This window comes from Pezoporus flaviventris, unplaced genomic scaffold, assembly GCF_033815535.1.
Source record: "Pezoporus flaviventris isolate CSIRO_AGI_PZ_B2104156 unplaced genomic scaffold, CSIRO_AGI_Pfla_v1 ptg000097l, whole genome shotgun sequence".
Lineage (NCBI taxonomy): Eukaryota > Metazoa > Chordata > Aves > Psittaciformes > Psittacidae > Pezoporus > Pezoporus flaviventris.
The window spans coordinates 6,217,014-6,243,453 of NW_026892645.1; the positions used below are offsets into that span (position 1 = coordinate 6,217,014).

At 44.8% G+C, this 26,440-nt stretch overlaps 2 protein-coding genes across 5 annotated transcripts; both read right to left on the minus strand.

The window, feature by feature from the left end:
• Positions 1-179: 179 nt before the first annotated feature.
• Positions 180-17,251, minus strand: ODF2 (outer dense fiber of sperm tails 2). Of its 4 annotated transcripts, XM_061477062.1 has the most exons (20): positions 17,148-17,245; positions 16,313-16,466; positions 14,827-14,952; positions 14,071-14,238; positions 12,492-12,658; positions 11,872-12,001; positions 11,489-11,620; positions 10,728-10,802; positions 8,445-8,516; positions 7,754-7,870; positions 7,032-7,217; positions 6,314-6,423; positions 5,490-5,625; positions 4,706-4,816; positions 4,008-4,112; positions 3,292-3,450; positions 2,309-2,409; positions 1,601-1,763; positions 1,124-1,249; positions 180-386 (listed from the first exon to the last, which is right to left on the minus strand). In XM_061477062.1, exons 2-20 carry the CDS (start codon positions 16,418-16,420, stop codon positions 213-215), a joined length of 2,466 nt encoding a protein of 821 aa, XP_061333046.1. In that variant the 5' UTR covers positions 16,421-16,466; positions 17,148-17,245; the 3' UTR covers positions 180-212. The 4 variants fall into 4 exon arrangements, 3 of the variants coding, with proteins under 3 accessions (XP_061333046.1, XP_061333047.1, XP_061333048.1); XM_061477063.1 differs by lacking the exon at positions 16,313-16,466 and having other exon boundaries at positions 17,148-17,251; XR_009747522.1 differs by lacking the exons at positions 180-386; positions 2,309-2,409 and having other exon boundaries at positions 17,148-17,244.
• Positions 17,252-20,050: 2,799 nt separating this feature from the next.
• PTGES2 (prostaglandin E synthase 2) lies at positions 20,051-25,674 on the minus strand. The gene is made up of 7 exons (XM_061476547.1): positions 25,446-25,674; positions 24,023-24,217; positions 23,378-23,433; positions 22,640-22,792; positions 21,901-22,101; positions 21,479-21,596; positions 20,051-20,804 (listed from the first exon to the last, which is right to left on the minus strand). The coding sequence occupies exons 1-7, from the start codon at positions 25,653-25,655 to the stop codon at positions 20,676-20,678; spliced, it is 1,062 nt and encodes a 353-aa protein (XP_061332531.1). The 5' UTR covers positions 25,656-25,674; the 3' UTR covers positions 20,051-20,675.
• Between the last annotated feature and the right edge of the window lie 766 nt (positions 25,675-26,440).

Below are 26,440 nucleotides of genomic sequence, written 5' to 3' on the forward strand. Positions count from 1 at the left end.
GCACAGTTTATGGTGTGATGGCAACCTCACCTATTGCTGATATCCTACATTTAGGATATATGTCACCATCACTTTAGCATCTCATGCTGCAAGGAAAAGAGGAAAACGTCTCCTGACAGCAACCCTGAAATGCCAACCTACTTTCTAACATATGGCTTTGAAACAGGGCTCCTTTTGTGCTTAAAAGCAGAGGTGCAAGGAGAGCATTGCCCTCATGGAGAAGAACGAGAGTGGCTGAGGGAGCCCAGCAAGGCACTTTCTCCAAACACATTGGCATAAGAAGACTTGAGGAACTGGACATAGTTTTGCATGCTGCGGTTGGTGCTCTCCGACTGCTCCAACCGATCCTTTAAATCCTGCAGATGGCTTTCATAGCGGTGCTCTGCCTGCATAAAGAAGCACAAAACACAGGCTGAAAGACAGCAACATTCATCCCATTCCTGTTAAAACTGAAGTTGTTCCCCTAAAGTGCTGAAGACAGCAAGAATGAATACAGCAGTGGATGACATTACCATAGATGGTGCTATGATATTTATAACCCGTTTTGCTCATTTCCAACTCCACTCAGCACCCACTGATCAAACCAGGAGACAATGTGGCTGATCAGCTGAGCTTTTAAAACTGATTAGCTATAGTTATGAGGAATTAAACACACTCTGCTCTGAAAAGCTGCTTGACCTGATCTATATGCCAACCCAATTCCAAGTAAAACTCAAGCAGCAGAAGAAATAGGACATGATGAAAGATTCCCCTTCTTTCCTCTAAATTGCATTCTCTCTCAGAAAACCAGGCAGAGTAAATGAAGTTGATATCTGCTCATGACAGCTGATGCAAATCTTATTTGAATACAAAGGCCTGATTCTTTTCTTACAATCAATCACATAAGTTTGGAGCAAGTTCATGCAGATCATTGCTATAAGTAAATTAGAGTCCCCACTCTTGAATCAGTGACCTAACAGACATGCCATGCTACACATCTGGCAAGGTCACATACAACAGCATGTCATATTCAGACACAGCTCTGCGTGACCAGCAGTATACCCATAGAACTTTGGTTTACAGACTCCAGTTGCTGCCCAGGACACCACCAGCACAGCAACAGTATCCACTGCAGCTCACTCACATCATCTTTGCTCCGACGCAATTGGTTCATTTCCGTTTTATTCCTACTCAGCTGGGTCTCCAAATCCAACATCTTGGACTGGGCCGCCCTCTCTCTCGCCATTGCTCGTTCTCGGGTTTGTTCCACCTGCACGTACCAACAGAACAACTCTGTTAAAGGACTGTCTATTGCAGAACCATTTCTCCTACCCCATTGCCCACAAAAGCCCAAGAAAGTTTAACTGGACACGTCCTCATTCATAAGCAGCAGTCTTGTGCTTTCAGCTTTTGGTTGCAAACTGGAGCACAGAGTTCAGGTTTTTCAATGGTTTAACTGGTGACAAACAATACCAGCACATTTTATTATCTGTATTTCACTGAACATGATGATTTTAATGATTTTGGTCATAGGCTGAGGAGTATTTCCAGCATCGTCGCTCCTCTCCTATTACAGGCTGGGCAGTTTTGGGAGAATTCACAAACACAAGAAGTTTCTTACTTGTCTTTTGGCATCCTCAATGGCCATCTCCAGCTGACGTGCCAAGGAGCTACACTCCCGGGTCTTCTCATCTAGCCGCAGCTGGCACTGGTGGATCGACTCCTCCCGTTTTGCTATGACCTGAAGGAATTCTATGTTCTGGGCACTCGTTGACTCTAGTTTTCTAGGTTAAGACAATAACGTAAGGAAACCTATTCATTTTAAATGGAGTGTGTTCTAGTCTGCCTTTTTGTCAGATCCTGGCTAGTCTGGGAATAGATTCCATTGCTCCTTGAAAGAGGAGAGCCCCAAGAAAATTCTTCATTTCTCAAATACAGGATTCCAAAGACTAAAGGACAGAGAAAGTACCCACATACTTGCATTTCCCCCACACATTGTCTCTAAAAGGAATTAATAAATACAGGTAAAATTACTGGAACATGTAGTAACCTCAAAATTGTCAGGCTAAAACGGGCAAGGAACTGGTTTACGTGCTGTGTAAAACATCATCCTTTCTAACAAAACATTCACAACATGTGCTGCAAAAACATACAACTCTCCAGTGGACAACTATTGATTCGAGATCCTTCTGGGATAAAGAAACACAGAATCCAGGGGGCACATAAGGGACTGGAACAAGACTGAACCTGTTCAATCCCCTGAAAGAAAACAATGGGAAGAGGATAGAAATGGAAGGTTAAGAGAGCAAGAAAGCCTAATATTTCTAACCTTTCTAGCTCTTCCACCTTCAAGGTGAGCTGCTTTTTGTCCTCCTGGGCAGAATGACACCTCTCCCGTGTCATCTCCATTTTGTCCCCCTGGAGCTCAATCTAAAAATTACAGTGAGTAATTACTTCACAGAGTAGTCACTACACACCCAGGACCAACCACCTAAACTACATGCAGCCTGTCAGAAGGAAACATGCTCAATTCAGAATTTCTGGAGAATGCCAGAAAAGGAAGAGCAGAGAGAAAAGCAAAGCACTAAACATCCATTTTGCTGGTGCTTCCAGCTAATGTTTGGAAAGGTATGAGAAAGTTCTTCCATGTTGCAAATGAAAAGCCAGGTCTGTGAACACTTGCATGCAGAGCAGCCGCTGTAAGCACAGCAAAGCACACACATTAAAAGCAGCCATATACATGACAGCAGCCCACAAAGGCATTAGAGCCTGAAATACCAGGAAGGTTATAATTCCAAGCTAATCAGAGTAAAGCAGTTACACTGTGAGATCATTTGCTGAGTCTTGAGGCATGGCTGTAAAAGTCATGCCTGTTGTAATTGTCCTGCAATACCTAGAGAGTCCTCCTGGGGACAAAAAACAGGGATAGGGAAAAACACCTGAAATCAGTTGAGAAAGCAAGGCTGGGGTAGCACTATCAGCAGAAAAACACAAAAGGGAAAGCTGACAAGGTGATGGAAGTAACAGAAGCCAGCGTTGGCATTAGCAAGTGTTGAAACTGCTGCTATTCAAGACGCACTAAGTGCAGACCAGGGAATGAGGAAGCTTTCAAGTCGTCAGGAATGCCACTAGCTACGCCGCTAACTTCTCGCACAAAGACATGGCACACACCTTTATTTTGCAGTGCACGTTTAATCTTTTCAGAAAGAGACGAGAACAGAGACGAAGACTGAACCTTCCTGCGACTGGAAATTCGTGTTGGTTTCAGACTTCTGGAAAGCAGAGATGCCGGTAATTTCTGCTATCCCTTACCTGCTGCTGAAGATCTGAAATCTGGACAGACAGGTCGACGTTCTTCCTCTCGGAATTCTGAAGTTGCTCTCTATATTCTGCTATTTGTGATTCTTTCATCTTTAGGATCTCAGGCAGCTTCTCCAGTTCAGCAAGCCTGCTCTGCAGCTGCTTGTATGACTGTAATCAAAGGAGACAAAGAGAACGTGAGGAATCTTCAAATGTTCATAAGGTCCAGACTAAAAACATTTCTCAACTTCAATGAAGCTTTGTTGGAATGTGACCGTGGTGATAACGTGTGGGTATCTGGCCAGTGTTGGAGTTCAAAGCCTAAGGTCTTCTACTCCAAAAGGCTTTCTCTTAGGATTTGGCATTGCCTATGGACGGAGTGAGAACGAGTATTTTGGATCGTGGGCTTCTATTTTACTAGAAGTACAAGCTCTTTTTTTGAGGAGAGCTGCTCTACATCAGACGATGTGTGACCTAGTCAGCCCATTGTTCTAAACCACATTTTCTGCAGCAAAGGACATAGGAAGCAATTTAAACACCTCTGAAGAACACCATATAGCCAAGAAGCAGCTGCTAAATGTTCAACACATTTTGCAGAATGAACAAGTCCTGAGAAAAACTAATGGAAAAGGCAAATTCAAGCCTTTTATTTCCTCTTCACAGCCATTTTTCACTACATTCAGAACATTAAGATCCATGAATGTATCAGTCTTTGGAGGAATAGTTACCAGATCCATCTGGTTATTCTTTTCTTCCTTTAGTGCCTTGTTCTCTTTACCAAACTTCTCCAGTTTTGCTGCTGCATCTTCTGCTTCCATTTGGGTCCTTAATATCTGGACATCAAAAAAAAAATATCCCACATACTTTATCTGTCATATATATGCTCAAGGATCAGCAACAAGTTTCTTACCACACCAGCCACCACCCCAGAACTCTATCTGGAAGTTCACTTTCTGCTACCTGGATAATCTGGGCTTTCTACCAAATGTTTTCCCCTTTTGCCTTATCTTCCTACAGTCACAATATCCAAAATCCCTCCAAAAAAGCAGCCAAGGAACACTGCTTGCCACACTAAGAGGCAGAAATAAAGCATCTAACTATTTTTCTTTACCTTTTGAAAAAGAGCGCAGGAAAGTGAAATATTAAAACCATTCTTTTGTTTTTCATTAATCAAGATCTCTGTTATGGGAGTCAGCTCTTCCTAATGACCAAGTCATCAGCACATAGTGAGGAAGGCAAATCTTGCACACTTTGACATACAGCACATGGCAGTCTGCATGCTGCCAGCTGAGAAAAAGTCAGGCTAATAGAGACAAAGCAACCAAAACCATATCAAACTGCAACACCTCCAAGGTGTTATAAACGACAACAGTAAAGGGAGGAAACATGTCATTGCAAGGGCTGCTGGTTTTGGTAAGATGCCTACCTGTGATTTGTAGTTTTCAATCATCCCTTCGTAGTTTTTGACAGAGATTCTCAGCTGCTGCACTTCAGCCTGTGCTTGCTTCAGCTTTTCCTCCATTGGGGCCACACTAGCCTGAAAATAGAACAGATTTGGAAGTAACTATCACACTAAGCTGTCTAATGTCTAGACTAAGAAAAAAGGCTTTTGTCAAGTGTAAGTCGGCAAAACTTTCCAGGCTTCAGTAGATTGCCAAATTCACATCAAGAGAGCAGAGAGGTTTGGGATGGACGTGCAGTCTTTCCATTTGCCTGAATGAGCTGTGCTACTTGGATTAGGGCTACTCCTTATTTGGATCAGTGCCTGGCTTTCCAAGAAGAAAATGATGTAGGTTACCTACAAGATCACCAGTGGTAAGAGAAGACAGAAGAAATATACCAGCCACTTTTTGTTTTATTCTGGAAATCACCATTCTCCCTGCATGAGCTACAGTTGGTTGTTCTCTGGCCAGCAGTATGAAGATATAAAGACAAGATGTAAGAATCCAGCTGGAGGAAGCAGTACTTGAGTTGGAGATCCTCCAAACCAAAACATGGAAGAAACCCAGTCCTCACAGAATGTACATTTCCTTTATGTCTCTTCCCAGCACACTTGTCCTGTCACACTCAGGTTATGGAGAAACTGGTTTGAAAGTCAACGGGAGCGATGGGTGCAATTGAACTCTGTCATCAGAAGCCAAGCAACTTGTTGTAATGTCTTTCTTTTTTCCCCCCTAGCATTTCAGCTTCAAACCCCTAGAATCACTGACCTTTAGTCTTTCATTCTCCATTTTTAAATTGGAGGTCTCTGAACTCTGTCGATGCACTTTATCCAGCACCACATCTCTGACGTCCCGTACCTTGTCCTCCCGAGTTGCCTGCTCTTCCAGCAAGTCTGCAAGACGACTGCCATACAGAAAGAAAATCAATCCTTAAGTGGCAAGAAAAAATAAGGCTCCCAACCTTTAAACATTAGCTTCAGAAGCGAGGCTTTTTCCTATCCTTTCATCTTCCTCCTCCATATATGCACACCTATCTTCTATACTGTTCTACTACCTCAATATTAGCTTGCTGGAAATTAACTTGAGTTGTCTTCTTGGAGCTCAAATGCATTGCCTTCGAGATACACAGGGTGAAGAGGTACCTTTCTCTTGTCTCATAACTACCTCTTTTTTCCTGCAACAACAACTGTACTGCAGTAATAACACTACATTTATTGACCTTTGCAACAAAATAGACAGGAGCTACACTGCCTCTCTAATACCTTCAAGTTTCTCAAACAGATCTCAAAAGAAAAATAACCTTAATTCTTTCAAAGCATTACAAAATTGCAAAGGAACGGGGTTTTAAGGGTCAGCAAACCCTTAAAAAGTCTGCCTTTGCTGTGGCAAGTCAGCAGAAGAAGCCACATTGCTCTCTTGCTCTCTCTCTTCCCAAACTCTGCTCTAGCCCTTAGGCAATACTGGTTTTGCTTGGCTATTTACAGTCAATCCAACAAAATCATTTAATTTAATGGTATTATTCAATTCAGTTAAATTATCCCTGAACTTAGAACACATTCAGGCTTGTTACTCTACACTAGTTTTATTTTAACCTGGTCAGTGTAACAATCTCCAGTTCGAGGTCACTCTTGTCCTTTACTGCTCTATGGTGGCGGTTCCTCCAGGTCTCCAGACTAGACAGCGCCTCAGCAACATACCCATCCTATCAACCAAAAGAAATACAGGGAGAAAAGAGCAAGGGTGACATATGCGATATGCAGATAATATAAGGCATGGCTAAGATGCTACTAGTGGCTCTTGTCCCTGGGATTCAAAATACAAGGGATAGATAAAAAAATAATCAAGTAGTGTAAAATCCATGTTCCCTTCTGGTTTGTCCCAGTCCTAAACTTTCCTACTTTTCCTTGATATCCTTTAGTCATTTTTCCAGTAGGAAATTCCACTATGCCTCTAAGGCTTTTTAATTTCCTGCTCTAACTCCATTCAGAGTTTTCAGTCAAAATAGCAAGGCTTTATTTTACTGTTTTTTTTCAACCTTCAGATAGTTCTAAAGAACCACATGAAAAATCAGATCTGCTAGCTTAGTATTATCTAAGTTATGGCAAGTCCTACATTAAGGACATGCAGCAAATACAATGACAGCTGAGAAAACTGGTTTTGTTCTAAACTTAGCATAAATGGGCCAAGGCATCAAGACAGAAATAAATCTCATTAGTTGAAAGCAGAGACTCTCCCCAGGGCTGCTACCAGAAGTCAAAGGCTTAGATGCATGATTTGAAATGAGGTCTCTTCTCCTGTATTATCAGGTACCTTTTCTGTTAGCTGGGCAGTCAGTTGCTCTACATACTCTTCACTTCGCTCTGCACGCTCTTTCTGTGCACGGAGGGCTTTCTTCAGGGCCTCTTTGTCACTATCTGCCTTCTGCTTTACTTCTTTCAGCTGTTTCACGATACGTTCCACCTCTGCCTTATGCTGAGCTTCACCGCGCTCCAGATTCTGCAAGAGGGAAGAAAATACACCATATGGAATAATGCCCTTACATCTGCATACCCAAAGCAGCAACTCATTTCCTAGAACTGGTGGAGAGAGCTGGTTATAACCCCCCCAACTTTCAGGCTGGAGGTTCTTGCAATCAGGTTTCACCTACACAGTCCTGTCCTAATATTGAAAGACATGTCAGCATGACAGATCTGGCTTTCCTTCCAAGAGTCTTCCTTTTTTCTTTCATAACCTGCTCTTTAGAACACTTATTTCCTTTCCTGACCAAGATAAATACTGGTTTACCATTCTTTTGATCTACCCAAGAACATTGTCTTTATTAACGGGATTGCTCACATATATTAATGTTGCTTTATGCAGCTATATACCTTAAAGCTCCTCTAAACTATTACCACACATGTTCATCCTAACATCATCACAACATCAACAGATACGTTAAACATAAACCTTTGAGCAAAATATTGCTTCCCTTGAAGTCAATTCAGTTTATGAGTAAATGAAGAGATGATCCCCAGGGACCACTGCAAACATACCCGTAGCTGTACAGTCAGGCGGTTGTTCTCCGCTTCTTTGCCTCGCAACTGTGCTTGTAAATGGGCTTTCACAGCCTCCATAGATTTGGAGAGCTCCTCTGCTGCCTTTGCCTGGTCCTAAGTAAGGAGCAACAAGACACAGACCTTTTTCCTCAACAAGCTAATAGAAGGAACACTTCATAAAACCCAACAGTCTCAGATTTATTCACTGAAGGGTCTCCAGCCATCTCCTCTTTCCTCAGATGGACCCTCATGGCTCTTCTACTCCAACAAAATGGGGAACAAATAAGTAGCCATTAATTTTAAATCAGATGTGAATGACTGGCCTGAACGATTTATTCTAGGGCAAAACATCCTTCATGTGGCATCTCTTCCACTACATTTCCCTTTAAATTACTAAACAGAGGCACAGGCTGGAATTTGACATCAGGAACCAACAGGACCTTAAACAGAAAGGCAACTCAGTGATAAGCCCAAGCAAAGAGAATACTACCTACTCATCCTTGTGACAGATGTCTTATTAGCACAATATGGAATCCACAACTATGTAGAAATTGGTTTTGTAACTAAGCCAGTCATCTGAACTCTTAAAAAGTAATTTTCTGCAAATCCAAATTCATAGCCTGGACTATCTGTAGTTCTGCAGAACTCAAAGGTGGAATAGGGAGGAGAAAATGGAAAAGGAAACTACCTTTCCTGCCTGTATGTCATTGGCAAGACTCTCCATTTCTTTTTCTTTCTCCTGAAGCTTCATCTGAAGTTGCTGGGAAAACAAACACCACTTAGATGTTAAGTAACAAACACATTTAGGTTGGCAAGGTGGAGGAAAAGAGGTGTAACTGTCTCCCTCCCTCGCAGCTCTGATTCATGGCACTCTCTGGTATCCACAGCAACTGAAAAACAGGTGGCATTCTCCTCAAACAGAAAGCAGAAGGGGTACAAGCACTTGTGTAACAGGGCATAATGTACTCAGTCAAGAACAAGGACCTGACAGGATCGTATACCCCACAGATAAAAAAACAGGGCATTACCCGTCTCACAGCAAGTTTTATAACTTCATGCAATGTAAGAGCTCTTTTCTCAGTTTACAGATAAGGAAATGAACCAAAACTGGCACCAGATCACTCATTCAGTGACAGCAACAGATACAGAAAGCTTCCCCACTTTGTGCTTGTCACAAAATCACAGAATCATTTAGGTTGGAGAAGACCTTTAAGATCAGAGAATGTGGTAAGCAAACCACAAGCTCTTTGTTTTTAAGACCCTAGCCATTAAACCAGCACTGCCAAGTCAGCCACTAAACCGTGGCCCTAAGGGGCACATCTACACATCTTTTAAATGTCTCCAGGGACGTGACACCGCCACTTCCCTGGGCAACATGTTCTAATGCTTGACAACCCTTCTGGTGAAGAAATTTTCCTAATATCCCATCTAAATCTCCCCTGGTGCAGCTTGAGGCCATTCCCTCTTGGGTACAGGCAAAAGATGACCATTTCCCCTTAGATTATGAGGCTTCACTCTGCTGCTCATCCCTGTCTTCCAGCTCAGAGGGATGGGTACCCTGAGGACTGGTCTTACTATTAAAGACTGAGGCAAAGAAGGCATTAAGTTCCTCAGCCTTTTCCTCATCCTCTGTCACTAGGTTTCCCCCTGCATCCAATAAAGGATGGAGATTCTCCTTAGCTTTCCTTTTGTTGCTTATGTATTTATAGAAACATTTTTTATTGCTTTTTATGGCAGTTCCAGATTAAGTTCTAGTTGGGCTTTGGCCATTCTAACTTTCTCACTCAACCCTTTCATCACTATCATTAAGCTCTAGACAATCAAAATACACAGATCTACCCCACCACCTCTTCTTCCTTGCCTATCTCTTCTAAGGAGTTACAGCCATCCATTGCAGCACTCCAGTTGTCCATGCTTCTGTGATGACAACTGTGTCTTAGTTTTCCTGCTGCACAATGACTTCCAGCTCCTCCTGTGTGTTGCCCACGCATTGGTGTAGACACACTTCAGCTGGACTACTGATCATGCTGCCTTTTTGGGGGTAGAAGCCCTAATTCCTACATGACCATTCTCAGGCTCGTGGTTTCTAACACAAACTCTTGTGTCTTTGCTGCCACATATATCTCCATCCCCTACCTCCTCTGAGATGGCAGAGCAAAGGACCTCGCTAGCACACTGCTCCTCAAACATTGGTTTTACCCCTTTCCCCTTCAAATCTAGTTTAATGCTCTTTCAATGAGCCCTGCTAACTCCCATGCAAAGATCCTTTTTCCTCTTTGAGACAGGCCTGTTGCCAGCAGGCCTGGTGTCTTGTGAACCAACCCATGATCCACATCCCCAAAATTCTGCTGGTGACACCAGGCTCTGAGCCAGGTATTGATCTGTTGCCTATCTCTGAAGATAACATGATCACCATATAGAAAAAAGAAGATAATTTCCAAACTGAAAAATCCTATCCTGAGCATCAGGGGCATTTATTTCTGCAGTAGGTATTTTTTCCTCTCCCACCCCCAGAGTTTCCTTGTTAAAGAAACATGTAGTATAATTGTTGCTTTGTACATTCAGTACTATAAGAGAAGGTAAGCAAAAACATAGAATCATAGACCGGCTTGGGTTGGAAAGGACCTTATGATGATCCAGTTCCAACCCCCTGCCATGAGCAGGGACGCCTCATACTAGACCGTGTTGCCCAAGCCTCTGTCCAACCCAACTTTGAACACTGCCAGGGATGGAACATTTACCACTTCCTTGGGCAACCTGTTTCAGTGGCTCACCACCCTCACAATCATGTGTCTTAAACATAAGGACAAGCTTAAGTTCTTTTATATAGCGTGAATACTGTAAATCCTAATAGTGCTCTTCATGAAGATCTCACCTATGTTATCCCTGTTCTAAGCCCATATACTTCAATGGCTATGAAAGAAAAAGCAAAACAAAAACTCCAAAACCAAACAGCTTGTGGTTTGCTTACCACATTCTCTGCATCTGAGTCAGCCAGCCTTTTCAGAAGGATTTTTTGCTGCACCATTAACTTCCGAGCATCCTTCTATGAAGGAAATACATAAGTATTATGTATTACTAACTAAATTACTAACTAAAAAGTCAGTTACAGACAGTTAGTTTAAACAGAACTGGGCAAGTCAACCATTTGTTCCCAGTTGTAGCAGCAATTCTCAGAAGATATCCAGAAGCACCAAATAAAATATAATAAATATAAAATGTAAACTACAGAAAGAATAGCAAATTCACTTCTGTATTTCTCTTACAGGCAATATAGAATTGTTCTGTAAAAGCAGGACAGAATTGTTTACAGTCTCTCTGTTACTGCTCTTAGAGCCTACAAAAATAAGGGTCTGAATATCCTTAGGCTCCCATTAGCTAAGGTCACATCTAGTCCTCAGATGTCAGCCAATGCAACTGTAGCAGTTACATTTCACACCAGCACAAGCAGCTGTATCCAGAAGAGAGAGTTGGCAACACAGTAGTGCCTATACCTTTTAATATAGTCACTTGGATGCTCTAAAATCCTCACAGCAGAAAAGTCAGTCTTATTCTATGAAGTAGGTAGGGATAAAACCCAACAAAAACATGAAAAGTCCTACCCATCCTTTATGACACAGGGACAGCAGCAGGGCTGGGAAAAAGCATTCAAAGGTCTCAAAATGCATCTCAGCCCACAAGATGACACAGCCTCCTGTCCTCTGCCAAGTTCAAGCACACAGCATTGCTCACCTCCTTGTTGTGCTGCTCTTTGAGAAGCTGTCGTAAGGTCTGGTTGGTTTCTTCAAAGGTGGTCAATTTCTGGAGCAGAAGTTCTTTTTGCCTTGTCAGTGTGTTAATGTCTGAGCTGCTCATGTGCTTCTCCTAGAGAACAGTAAAAAAAGGGAAAAGAATTATTCACATGGAATGCGTAAAGCTGATACAAGCACGAGCAGTGCAATAGTGAGCACCATGTGCAGAAGGTGACTGGATGCTGCAAGTAAATACCCCACTTCCAAACAAAACTAACAAATGCCTCCACTTTCCCAGAGAAACAATTGTTACATTACATTTTTAAGACAGCCACATAACAGGACAATATAGCAAAGATAAGAACAAAACCAGACAACACCTACAGTGTTGAGTCTCCCAATTGTATTTTCCAGGGCACGGATCTGCCTGGCTGCTGCTGATGCATCCCTTTCTGCCTCACTCAGCTTGGACATCAAACACTCCTTCTCATGCTGCAGGTACTTCTTCTCTAGCCTGTAATGAGAATTCAAGCATCAGAGAAACAAGATGCTTTGACAACTCTACCAGCCACTATTGATATACAGTTGATTGGATTAAGAAACACCCCATAATTCAGTCCTCTCAGGGGTGTAGCCTCTAGTTTTCAGTTTCATGTTTACTCATTTGTTGTTTTACCAATATCATCACAATTCAAACAGCATCTCTTAACCTTCAAAATATAAATTGCAGAGCTAGGATGACCCTCCTGTAGGCCACACAAGCCAACTGCTCTCAGGTTCCTCTCAAGAGTAGTTTTTTTTTTCCAATATCATCCTATAACCCTTCTCTGCAGCTATTGCCATTGAAGTTCCCCTTCTAAAAGGTGACAAAAAGAACATGAGTTCTTAAGCAGCACTGCAACCCAGCATACAAACTACAACCTTAAATAATGTTAGCAGTAAAGGAGGTATTGCCCTGTAAATACCACTACTTGGAGTAACAATAGAGAACACAGCTGTCTTACATAGTCAGGTCTTTCTCTTCCCTTATGCGCTCCATACTGCGTCTGAGCAGCGTATTCTCATGCTCTGTTTCTACCAGCTCTTGTGTGACTTCATTTAGTTGCTCTTTCTGCTCCTCCAGGAGACGCTCTGTCAGTTGCTTGTGTTCCTCCTTTTCCTGCAGCTTGGCCTGATGAAAATATTTAAATAGGACATAAGACAAACTAGGTGCTTTTATAGTGATACACAGAGCCACATCTCAAACCACTGAACCAGCTACTGAGCTGCAAACAGAGGATCAGGCTTTTTCTTGCATTTTTTTCCTTCCTCCCACTCACCTTCCCCCTAGATATTTCCAGGTTGCTCGGATGCACAAAGAGCATAATTCAGCTATTGCCTTGAAGTACCTCCCATCCCACAAACACACGGAGATGCAAGCGTCCTGGTTTTAAGTCATATACCAAAAACTTGTCATCAGCCACAAGACATGTGAAAGGCCTCCAACATGGCAGGAAAGGAGCTCTGGTGGCAGTTCACACACTGGAAATGGCTCCAGTTGTTCCACTATTGCTTTGGGAGATCCATGGAACTGGGTGAAATCAACCTAACAGTCCCTAGCATTATGTTTCCATCTACCTGTTCCGTAGCAGCATAGTGTCACTGCTGGTAGTGTGACAAGTTGTGTACATAATACTTGAAGGCTGAATGGGGCTCAGAAGTTGGTTACTGCTCCCCATGAATGACACATGTACCCCATTTGGCAGTTAAGAGTGCTACAGACAGTGAAGATGTGAAAGAAGAAAGAACATAGAGGGGGCTTGAACCACTTCACCAGGCTTGGATTTTCTTTTTGCAGCAAAAAGTCACCAGAGATTCCCTGGCTTGCACAAAAATCAAAGCTAACAAAATTAATGTGATCTTACATCATGGATTTAAGTGACACCACAAACATTTAGATTCAATTAACTTATTAAAAGTATCAAAGTGGACTTTTATTTTACAGTCATGTAAGTAACTCCATTAAATTTTGTAGCATAAATAAAATGGAGAACGCTTAATGCAAGAATCTATTTGACTCAAATCCTATTCTTTTACATGGATTTGAACATCATAGTTTTAAGTAAAATAATATTACTTAAGATGTGTTACCCTCAGTGTTAACTCAAAGTTAAAAACACAGTTTGCCCCCACCATCATGCATCTGGGAACATCTCCTACCCACTTTTTAAGTGGTGTCAAATACATAAGATGTTACTTATCTGGAAAACACATCAGTGGGTTGCACATTTTTAAAGGGAATGAGAAGAAACAATCATGTTAAGTGGATTATTTGACACTGAAACAGCAACATACTGTATTTTTCACCTTTGGGAATAACCAGTTTTCAGACTTTGGGCTTGGGTAGAAGAAAGATTATTTGGAAACTGAAGCACAGCGACACCTTATTAAGCGGATAAGGTTTTACAATGTTTTATAGTAGGGCTTATTGAATTTCTCAGTAGGATAGTTCAGCTTTTCTAAACAACTTTAAACAAGCTACCAATGGCCTGGGTACTCTTCTATTGCACCAAGACTTGACCTCAGCTTCCTCCATCTCCTCACCTCCTTCATCATTCCCACTGCATTTATGAGGCTATCTATCTTCTTCTCATATTCATTCATTCTGCAGCAAACAACATCCTCCTCATCTGCAGAGAGGTCGCTCAGGTGCAACATTGATGGCATTTTGTCTGAATCTGGAGGTGCAACTTCTAGGCGGTGAGCTGGTCCCTGGTAGAAAATACCAGAAAGTCATAAACAGGATCCTAACCACAGCTCTGCCAGACACAGAGACCAGGTTGTATCACTGCAATAAGGCTGGTAGAGAAAACCAACTTGTAAACGTTCTTTCATTTCCATCAGGGAAAGGTCAAGAATGCACAAAAACTTGAACAGAAAAAGTAATGGAAGTTCAAGTTCTCATCTAGGAAAAGCCAGGAATACAAAAGGAAAAACTATCAACCCACAAGAAAGAAAATACACTACACAAATACTCCATGCTTTGGAAGAGACTAAGAACAGCAGCACTTCACTGTGCCTCTAGATGAGATCTTGAAGGGGACTACTAAAGCTACAATAAGCAAAGAAATTTCTCTGGCTTCTAAAGGCAGAAAGGCATGATATAGGCATAGACTAATAATTAATTTCCTATTTTTCTGTATTAAAAAGTGAAAAAGATTTATAGAAGACCCAATGGGTGGTAGGTAACAGTAGCATTCTTTCAGATCAGCCCAGCTCCCTCACTACAACATCAACTCTCTTCAACTTTAGACAGACCTTTAAAAGTTTTAAGGTTTTAAAGAGCAAACTCAGCCATACCTCCCATTTGCAGGTGGCCTCCCGGACAGATGTTTTGCCTGGGGGTACCCAGGGGGCTTTCGTTTTCACTCGGACACTTCGACACACGTTCACAGTATCCCCCTTCGCTTTCTGCTTCTGCTTTTGCTGAAAGAAAAGAGAAGATAAAATAAATCACAGACTTTTAAAGAACCATTTACAATTTTTAGTGATGCAAAGCCAAATAAAAGATGATTCATACAAAAATATCACAGTGTTATGCACGATACGTCACATAAGACTGGCCAGCAGCCATCAGAGGAGGCTAACACCAGCCTGGAGGAAAGGTTATTGCACATTCAGCTGACAGTGTATTCTTGTCTATCATGAAGAAGCTCTGTGATCCCTGGGATACCAGCACCTGTGATGTGATGAGAGCCTTACCCAGCAGGTCAGGGTGGGAGACTTGGGAGGGAAGAAAGTCTTCTCTGTATGGAGATGCACAAGAAAATATCACAATGCAACCCATTCATGTGAAGAAGGAACAACCTGAGAGATCCCTTCTCCATTCCAAGTTTGTCTCACAAAAGAGCAGATATATCACATGAGAACAGTACTATCAGAGAAAATTAAGAACAGGGCACTGTGATTGGTCCCGAAAAGCTTCTGAAGTGTTTTTGATGCTTTGTAGTCAACTAATAGATAGACATTTATTTCTATTGAACTCAAAGTGCTCTGACTGAAGGGAAGTTCAAGTGGCCTTGCACAATTCTGACCTTCAGAGAAAAATCTGATGTTCTAAATATCCCCTACAGGCAATTAATTAGTAAGAATCATTGATGTCACTGTCAGGCCCTACCCCACTATGATATGCACCATTAGCAACAAACACAAAATTAACAGAGGACTTAGAACAGGATGGCTGCACCTAAGGAAGAATGAGCATCACCTTTACATAAACATCCAACTGCGAAAGAGGACAGGTGACAGCTTGAAACTCATCTTCAGTCTTGCCTTCAGCCTGCTGTGGGTAAGGCTATGTAGAGATTTTCTTTGCTGCATAGAGCAGCAGACCGAGAAGGTGCTTAATGCCAGAAGATGGTTTGAATCCACACCCTTCTCCCTAAGCACAGTCATTTTAATGCAATCAAGATGGTATCTGAAACAGCTAAATATGACCTTTCCCCAAACCTTTCCTACAAAAATAAGGATGAAGCCAAAGGAAAATCATTATCAAGACACAAATCCAGGAAATAAAAGGAAAAAAAAAAATCCCCCAAACTATATCACATTGGAAGCAACGCCCCTCACAAACATACATGTGAACATGAAAAATACATATCCTAGATCAGACTCAAATCACCTTAAACATAGAAAACACATCACTGAAAATTCACCACTGAACACACACTCAAGTCTTACACTTAAAACACAACAGTAAAACAGACCTTGAAGATGGTGTGGTGCTTGTAAGACCATTCACCTTCCTCTTTGTAACCCTTACAAACACGTGGCTACACACTCCTACCTGGCATTGTGCAGGTGTGGTTTTCTGACCCTTTTTAATATGGACATGGACAGGGGTGTTTTCATCCACATGGACGTGCAAAGGGGGAGAGGAGGAACGGTTCTTCATGGCTCTTCTCCCACAAACGGGAAAGGGCAAGACAATGAAAGGAAACCTGTGGATAAGGAAACTGGAAATAACAACATTTCCCTCTGTGCCAGAAAGCAACAGTGGCCAGCCTTGGTTAAAGTTTGAGCATCTGCCATTTTGAACTGCACACTATTTCGCTGCAAAGCTGGGATTAATACAAGTAATTTCTCTGCTGCTGGTATTTTCTGCTTTGAACATTGCTATTAAGGAGCAAATACAGTTGGATTGGTAGCAGGTGTCTGTAAGAGTCATTAGAGTTCAAAGTCTTTGAGCACGCAAGCAAATCAAGGTTCCAATAACCAGCACCATCTGATTATGAAGAGAAATTTGAAGGGAGAAGAGAAGCGTTCTTTTAACAGTTTGCTTACAGAAAAATCAACAAGAGACCATCAGATCCTTCCATCCTAGAACCCTGACCCTGTAAACTCTTTCATGCAAGCTTTAAGTGTCTTCTGAAGCTAAACAAATGCTTAAAAGCTTTTGGATCACAGTATTTAATCTTAAATCTCCAGAAAAAGAGCACAACCTCAACCAATACCCAACACAAGATGGAAAAGCCTAGAGATGCAAGATTAAAGCCTCTATCTTTGAGCTCGATGCTTTGGTTAAGGTAATGGTATGATGCAATTGCAAATCCTACAAAAGTCCACCAGCAGCGCTAACCTGATACTGGCAGAAAGGGTTTTTTGTAAGGTAAATTACTTACACTTATTCTAATGCTCTTGGCTCTTCTGGACAGTGCGTTCTGTGCAGAGACTGAAGTCATTTCATTGTTGATGGATGAGGGACACCTGATACAGAAATAATAAAATGACCACTAATAAGAAAAGGTGTCAAGTTATGAACATCCTCCTCTTTTCAATTTAAAGGTCAAACATATCAAGGATATGGACCCAAACAACAGCGGCTGCTGTGTCCTGGCTTCCGCTGACAAACATGGGATGAGGGAAGGACAGAGATTGTAATTCCTTACCATAGTGATAATGAAACGTGGCTTCAACAGTGGAAACGTTTTGAACAATTACTCTATGGCCTTGCTCAAACAGTTACAAACTTTCAAATTCTAACTGCAATTTTAAAGCAGTTTAATATGGGAACAGGTTTGAACAGTTCTAGGGCATGTGTACATTCCCTCCCAAACCCCACAGCCTCCCCAAATCCAGCCATCATCAATAAATTCTGCAAAACTGCACTGAAACATTGATGGTTTAGGTTTATACTGTTGTGCAGGCTGAAGAGATACATCTGCATTAGCACTCATGCTGAAGGAAACCCAGCACCACAAAGACTCAGTCAGCTACAGCACGAGCATCTTCCGGCTGGGAGGACTTGAAGACTTGAAGAAATGGGAGTGCAGGAGAAGGGATGTCCAAAGGACTAACGCTTGCTGGGGAGGGACAGAGTACAGCTATTGGAGTGGTGGTAAATCAGCCTTAGCTAGCTGACCTTACGTTAACACTCCTCCACGATGCTACAAGTCAAGTCACACTTCTTAATGTGGTAGAACAGAATTTTTACAACACTTCTGCCAGACTGGAACCGAGATCATTCTTTATAGCTCATTGCTTAATTTACCAGCTTGCTGCGATTCATGTAATAAACTACTCTAAATAAACCTATTACTACTGCATCTGGTTTTAAGCAGGATGCATTTAAAACAAAACACACCTGTACATCACATAAGAGTAATGAAGATTACAGAGGGGAAGAGAGATAGATCCCCAGCTTCTAGCTATGAACAACTCCAAACACCACTGGGCACTTTAATCTTGTTTTCAAGAGAAGGGTTAAACTCCCCCCAGGCCCTGCATGGGTTAATGCACTGAGAACTTGCAGAGCTTTCGAATCCCAGACTGGTTTGCATTAGAAAGGACCTTAAAACTCATCCAGTTCCAACCCCTGCCACGGGCAGGGACACCTTCCACCAGAGCAGCTTGCTCCAAGCCCCTGTGTCCAACCTGGCCTTGAACACTGCCAGGGATGGGGCAGCCACAGCTTCTCTGGGCACCCTGTGCCAGCGCCTCAGCACCCTCACAGGGGAGAACTTGCTAAGATCTAAGGACCACAAGTGGTACAGAAAAGCAGTCACCAGCTTTCGCTAACTGGGTTTATTTCAGAAGTTTAAGCAACTTTCCCTGCCATCTCCGGAGGCTCTTCCGACAATCTGTCTGCCTCAGGCGAGCAGGGCCCTATCCAGGGCTCAATCTCCCACCCCAACCAGGTCCAGCTCCCAGCTCAGGGCAGTGCTCTCCCCATAACGGGCTGAGAAGCCTGCAGGAGCGGCACCACCCCCGAGCAGCCCGTCCCAAAGCCCCCCTCGCTACAAAGCACGTTTTCCTGTATCTATTCAAAGACGCCCGTTGGTTCCCGTTTACCGCTGCGGCGGGAAGGACCCCCCCTGAGGCGGGGGTACCCCTCGCCACTGACAGAGCGGGCAAAAGGACGCTTCCCAGGTGCCCGCCCCATCGGTCCCTCACCATAAACGCCGCGCAGGGTCCGCTGCCGCCTCAGGAGGTGGTCGCCGGCTGCGAGGAGGCGGCGGGAGGCGCTGTTGCCATAGAAACCCCTCAGGCGGGCCGGGCCGGGCCGGGCGGAGCGAGCCCGCAGCAGGTGCCGCAGCACTTCCGGGTCCGCCAACGCGCCGCCGCTCCCGGCTCCCCCATTGGCAGATTCAAACCCTCCTCGTGACCAGCGCGACGCCGCGCACGTCACCACGCCCCGCCCCACAACGGGCCCCGTCGCCATAGAGACAAGAAGCGGCCCGAGGGGACGGGCTTAGGGCCGCTATCCTCCGCCGCCGCCGGGACCCACCGCGCTCCTCCAGGGCCAGCCCCTGGCGACGCGGCCCCTGGGCCCCGGCACTCGCCGCCCCCGAGGGTGGCCAAGCCATCACCGAAGGGCTCGGAGCAGGTTCATGCAGTTGTATTCAGACTGCATCACTCGCTGTTGTGTCGATACTGCGGGATGCAGGCCTCAGTACAAGGCAGCTCTAACAAGAACACAGCAAGTCACAGAGCAGCAACCCAGCTGGTTTTACTGTAAACATCATTTTTGTCTATGCCAGACCATAACTGGGTTTGTAACTAGTCTCACATTCAAATAAAAGTAAAAAATACAACAACCAACCCAACAAAAGCCCCAAAACCCACCCCTACGACCTTTGCTGTTACACCTCCTCCCCAGCAGGGCCCAGCTGTATTACAGACCAACTCCAGCTGCACTCAGAATGTCTCAACAAAGCAGCTTCCCCAAACCTGCCCTTTTTCCTGGGAAAACAGGACAGTACCAAGGCAAACCCCAAGGCTTGGGCTCTGTAAAGGAGCCTGAATCATCTCGCGCTAGGACAAACATCCCACCGCAGCTCAGGAGACTTGTACATTACCTGCTGAGCCAGCTCCTAAACCCACTGGTACAACAGCAAATCCTTTGCTACTCTCACACAGCACAAACACCTACATTGGCGGCTTGCTCCTAATCCTTCTTTTTTCCAGAAAAAGAATAAACTGATTTCCCCAAGTGATTCTAATCTTTTGAGCACCAGCTCTGCATCAGTGCTTGCTGCATAGGGTGTGCTTCCCAGGTACAGTAAGAACTCACAGATCCCAGAGGCACACATTAAAGCCAGCCTTTATCCTTGCAGACTGTACAGCATCAAGTACCAAAAGAACCGTTTACATGGAAGAGCGAAAGCAGCAGTGACTGTGTCACGGGAAGGATGCCTCTCCCAGCACCCTGGATTCCTCCAGTTCCCTCAGCACTGGGCTTACAAGATTCTGTTGCAGGAAAAATTGTCACTTAAATATAAGTATCCAGTGTCTCAATCAGGAAAACACTTCAGGTGAGCAGCAGAAGAGAGCCCAAAGCAAAAGCTGCTCAGACCCATCGCATCCACTGTGGATGTAACACTCACTAGCAGAGTCTTGCTTTTACAGTAGCCTGCTCCAAGAATGGCTCTCACCTAAAGGAAGCCTATTTGCTGCATTCTTCAGAGCTTCTCCTTTCCAGCAGCATTCATCTTGCCTGTTCCCCTCCTTCTAAACACCATGTTCAAGCATACACAGCTGGATCCCTTGTGCTCACTGTGACTTGATATTCTAAGCGGGATGGTCTCTGTGCCTCCGTGTCAGTCCTTAGGTGTGATCAGCCCTTTCAACTCCTTAAAGATAAATGGTGTTCCTTCTGAAGTATTTTTTTTTACCATGCAAGTGCTTCAGGAAGGCAGCTGCAGCTGGCATCAGAACGCAACTGCAGCTTTTTGAATGGCTTCTTCCATGCGCTCGTACCAAGGCTGAATCTTGGTGTGAACCATCATGTCATCAAAGGCTTCCAGCCCTTCCATGACTCGCAGGACCCCGTACACTGCCTGCACCAGAGCAAAAAGAACAGAACACCACCAGCGAGTCAGTGGGGAACAGCTCAGTAGCCTGGCCAGTTAGGCTCTTTCCCCATCCTGCCATCTACTCCACCACTCCAATTAGCAGGGAAGACAGAAGGGCAGAAAGGTAGTTAGGAATATGCACGTTTTTCTATGAGGAACAGTGGTAACGTAAGGAAAGGTCAGGATCTACATGTAGTTATGGGTCAAATGTTCATCCCATCTCTGCAACAAGCCCTGTTGCGAAATGATTCCAAGGAAAACAGCTGATGCAGGGGATGAATCCTGCTCCAGCCCACACTGCTGCCCAGCAGCACCAAGTTTTGTAAAACCTGTGCGGGTGGGAGGCTTTATTCACCAGTACACAAGCCAGAGCAGTGTCCTGGCTTGTAACCTGCTTTTATCATGCTTCCATGTTAACAGCAACATCCACCTGCAGATGGGAACAGCATCTTAGGAAACACTCTTCTGGAGGAAAACAACAAATATGATCCTACTTAATCTAAGTCCCCTGCACGTGGGAATCGTATTACTGCACAGAGGATGTCAACATTCATCCCACCCAACCCACCTTCTCTACCTGTATTTAATTATTTCACACACATGAGTAACTAGGTAATGTGTAATACACCAAAGAATAAACGGAGGAATTAACCCCTTACCAAGTCAGCAAGGTTGGGCTGGTTTCCACCCATGAACAGTCGATGTTTGCCAACAGCTTTAACCCACTCATTAACTGCTTCATACAAGTCTTCTCGGACATCATCTTGAAGGTGATGTCTGGATAAAGAAAAGAACTACTTTGAAAACACTAGGTTGTTTCTTTAACCTTTTATCATCTCTCATCTTATGGGGCTGGTCCTTGCCTGGGGATCAGGAAGGTATCCAAGAGTGAAGGGGGCAGCTGGTGATTACATAGTAGATGAGTGGAGGGGTTCAGCACCTCCAGTTAAAGCAATACACTGTTACTCACATTGGATTAAATGGCTTGGTTTAAAACTCTAGGTGCTGCCCTTTTGGGGTTCACAGCTAAGGAGGTTAAGGAGCTATTCCTCTCATGTACTCGGTGCTCAGTGGTACCAACCTTTTCTTCAGCCTCTTGCTAACGAAGAACATGGCAACAGCCCCCACGTACTTGGCAAACAAACCCTCCATGGTGCCAAACTTCCCCTCACGGACAATGTAATCGAAAGATGCCAATGCTTCTCTGGGGGTACGGTAAACGTTGGGGGAGATGAGGTGAACAAGCCAATCATCTGCCCATTTTCTCCACTTCATTTCTTCCCTGGAAGCATTCAAGAGAAAGAAACTTTCAGTGAATGAAATACAGATTTCAGGTCTACAGGAGGGAGAACAACAGCGGCACTGTGCAAAGGTTCTGACAAGGAAAAAGGTATGGAAAACTCCTGCCCAGCCCGGTACTCTGGTCACCTCTCTGAAACACACTCAGGATTCTTCGGCAAGAATCCTCCAATCTTAACTAAAAAATCTTAAGTAAAAGTAAGACTAAGATAGAGCTTCTCCTCCCAACATGAGAACTAAAGCAGAAAGGGAAACCAGCCCTCCATAGCATTCCCCTGTGACATAAAGGAAAGGCCAAGAAGGGAACTGGAAGCAGCTGGCGGTATGACCATGATGGTGGTAACTAGGCCATCTAACAGCACTGTTACACAAGAAACAGCAAACCACTCTAACTGCTGAGGTTTTAAACACTAATTGCATGTGACAGGATTTGTCACCACCAGTGGGATTTTACATCCACATCATCCCTGAAGCACATAAGGAGGAGGCTGTAACCTTTCCTGGAACTTAAGGGCACTTACACTCTCACTTCTTTGACAGGATAGATTTGTTTTGTCTCCTTCTCATCCAGCATGAGCCAGTATTTATTCCCATACTCAAATACCTCCTTGCCCTGCTCAGACACAGTCTTCATAGGAGGGTAAAAGGACACAATCTCCTCTAAGCTATTCCTCCTGTGGACAGAAACACAGTTAGTGCTGACCCAGCTGCTGAAAACTGAGCAAGAGCAAAGGACAGTTTGAAAAATACACACTTTAAAATATATTATTCTAAAAATAAGACCACAAGGTTCCAAATTCTATTTAAAATAAGTTTTGAAAAGAGTGGAACAGCCACTTGCTAATAACTAGTATTAGCACATATACCTTTGGGTCAGAAGTTTTTGCAGGCATAAAACTTCCTGCCATTCCCAAGTGACCTAAAGGCCGCAGACACAGCATTTCCACTTCATTCTAGATGTTAGAACTGCCTAATTGTAAGCTTAGTCCCAGGATTAACTTCAGTCCATGTTTAAATAGGTTTTGTGCAAAGAGTAACAAAGTAAAGGTGAAAAAGCAGCTCTGGCAGGTAAAAGCTTTGCTTTACTGCACATGCATCACAATGCAACAGGTATCATCCACACTATCACAGCTCAGCTGGGTCAAACACCCAGAACTTCAGAGGTCATAGTCAGCAAGACACTTAGGACCAACTTCTAAATCTCCAGTCCTCAAGGGCCATTCACACTCAACTCTTCTCCCATCTCCCCGTCTTCTTACTTGGAAATGAGATAGGTCTTTATTGCACTGATGATCACCGAGGAGTCATTCAATTGCTGAAAAACAGAATTAAAACAAGCTTCTTTTAAAAGCAGTTGGTGAAATTGAAAAGGAAAGTCTTCAAAACCTTGCCCCCTGCATGCTGAGGCTCCAGGTTAGTACTTGCAGCCCCTTTCTCTGCCATGTACATCCACAGGAGTCCCTGCACATCTAAAGACAGCCCTACGTGCAAATCTCTTCTGTGACTGTTTCACAGCATCACCTCAAATTTGCTTTTCACTAGATAAGCTGAATCTTGAGTGTTCTTGAGATCTCATTCTTTTCCCACAAGACACAAGCAATTCCTGTTATGACTGGAACAAATTACATGTCCTGAATAAGAGCTGATAGAAGCTAGATAATCACTGCGTTACAGTCACTACACAAACATCCCTCATAAGAAAGAGCAACAATAAACTAACTAAGTCCAAGGCATAGGAAGCCATGAAGCAAGTAGCAAGTCTTAGGCTCTGAAGAGGACAAAAGATGATCTAAAGATTGCACTGTATGTGATATGTGTATGTGAAACCTGAGAGACATGACACAGACAAAGCCTCCAAACCACTGCTTGTGGGGAAATCAAGCTTTCAGCTTAGTAAGACTTACCAGAGGGCTTCCAGCATTGGCGAGCAGGATAGGCACCTTTCTGTAGGAAGAGAATTTGATCTCTTTCCTCATTATTGGGTTCACTTCCACAATTTCATAGGGCAGGCCATGATAATCAAGAAAAGCTCGGACTTTGCTGCAGAAAGGACACGTTTTATACTGGTAGAGAGTGAGCTGCAGGCTCCCTGCAGGCAGCTGGGGAAGGAAGAGACCAGAAGCTTCTATTTGCTACTAAAAACATAAATATTACCTCCCTTCAAATCTTATTTTTCTCATTAAGTCACAGTCATGGACATTCAGTTTCAACATCTGAGCATCACAGTATCTTCACTTAGAAATGCCCTCTTCAAATGGCATCACTATTGGTTCTATTGCGGCCAAATAGCTGGGTTTTAGTCTAAATAACTTAATCTGCTGGCAGCTACTCGGAGCCAAGGATAAAAACCAACAACCAAACACCAAGTTAAATCCAGTTTACCCTTCTATACGCAATTGTGAAACTAAAGAAAAGCACAAGAATATCTTAATAATCTGTAAATCAAACCCACAAGGCCTTTTTAACCCGTATTTTTATCCCCCCCCCCACCCGTCTGTTGAGGCCACAAGGTGGGAAGAGCACGAGAGTCTGCTGTTGATTACAGGCATGCATCTGCCCAAGTTCAGGCTCCTAGGATTACCAACCTGTGGGGAACTATGCCAAGGTGGGAGACCCCAGGGCAGCACATGCTGTAAGGCATCAATCAGGTGAGGAATGCTCCCCAAGACCACTACATTTCAGCCATCTGACAGGCCATGCCAAAGACTACTCACACATGATAAAACTGCAGCCACAGAGCCACAGACTGGTTTGGGTTGGAAGGGACCTTAAAGCTCCTCCAGCTCCAACCAGGGACCCCTTCCACTAGAGCAGCTTGCTCCAAGCCCGTGTCCAACCTGCCCTTGAACACTGCCAGGGATGGGGCAGCCACAGCTTCTCTGGGCACCCTGTGCCAGCGCCTCAGCACCCTCACAGGGAAGAGCTTCTGCCTGAGAGCTCATCTCAGTCTCCCCTCTTTCACCTCATTGTGCTTCTCATTCGCAATTTATTTGGTTACACAACCGTCTGTGGGTGCTGGGTAAGGCACCAACAAACAACGCTGCTTCGCATCCCCAGCAGGCTTCCACTTCCCGTCAGGAATTCCGTGCAGCCCCTCAAGGACAGCGCTGCCGGGGCCTCCTCCAGTTTTATGCGGAGCACAAAAAGCCGCTTGGTCGGCACACCGAACAGACCCCCGCGCCCCACCGCAGCTTTGCCTTCAGGGGCCCACCGCCGCGGCCGGGCAGGGCAGGCGCTCCGGGAACCCCGCGGGGAGGGAAGGAGAACGCGGCCCGCAGGAAGGGGGGAGCCGCCTCAGGCGGCGAGCGGGGCCCGGCGGCGCGTTACCTCTGCGGCCGAGTGCTCCCGCAGGCGCTGCCGCGCCGCCAGGTAGAGGCCGGCACCGCCGCCCACCGCGAAGGCAGCGCCCAGCAGCAGGCGGCCTCCCCCGCCGCCGCCGCCCGCTCCGCCCGCAGCTCCGTAGGCCCGGCAAGGGGCCCGCAGCCACCAAGACGATAGCAGCGCGGCGGCCCTCCAAGCCCTGCCGGCAGCCGCCATCTTCCCGGCACGGCGCGGGTGGGCACTGGGGAGGGCTTAAAGGGACCGCTCCGCCCCGACATGGCGGCGGCGAGTGCTGCTCGGGCGGGTGGGGATGGCCGGGTCCTCGCAGCGGTGGTAGAACACGGGTCCGCCGAGAAGACACCTAAAGGGGGAATGGGATATAATGTGTTCCGTGGGAGCATATCCTCCCTGTGACCAGCACGGTACCACGATGCGGAAGTCTTCAGAAGAGCGCTTCACGCTGAATGTCATAATCCTTTTCATTAAAGCGTGGTTATGTCTATTAATTAATCTCCAGTTCCTCTATATTGGGCCCAACACAGCAGCATGCAGCGGGGTTACCCCACAGAAAGGAGAAGAGCTGGCTGTGGTGGTAAATAAGGACATAACCTTTCCTTCTTTGCCCCAAATACCCAGTTAACAGCAGCGTCCTCAAACCGGGTTTACCTCCTGAGTGCTGCTTGAATTAATGCTCTAATTGCAAGTTATTTTCATCCCAGTGACATCAGGATGAGAAAACCACACAGCGATTGGATCTCCTGGGGCTGAGCGATGTAGGGGCCAAAGACAAGGAAGGACAAAGCCCGTAGCAGGCATTCCTTCAGGGTACAGGAGGTGTGGAGGTGCCCTGAGGGCAGTTCAAGCTGCTGAGGGGATGGAGCGGAGCTGGTGCCACAGCTGGATTGTGGAGCTCAGCAGCAAAGCCCTCACTGCTGCAGCCTCAGCACCCGTGGGTCAGCCCGGAGGCTCCTCGTGGTGGAGGTGCAGCTTGTCCGTATGGA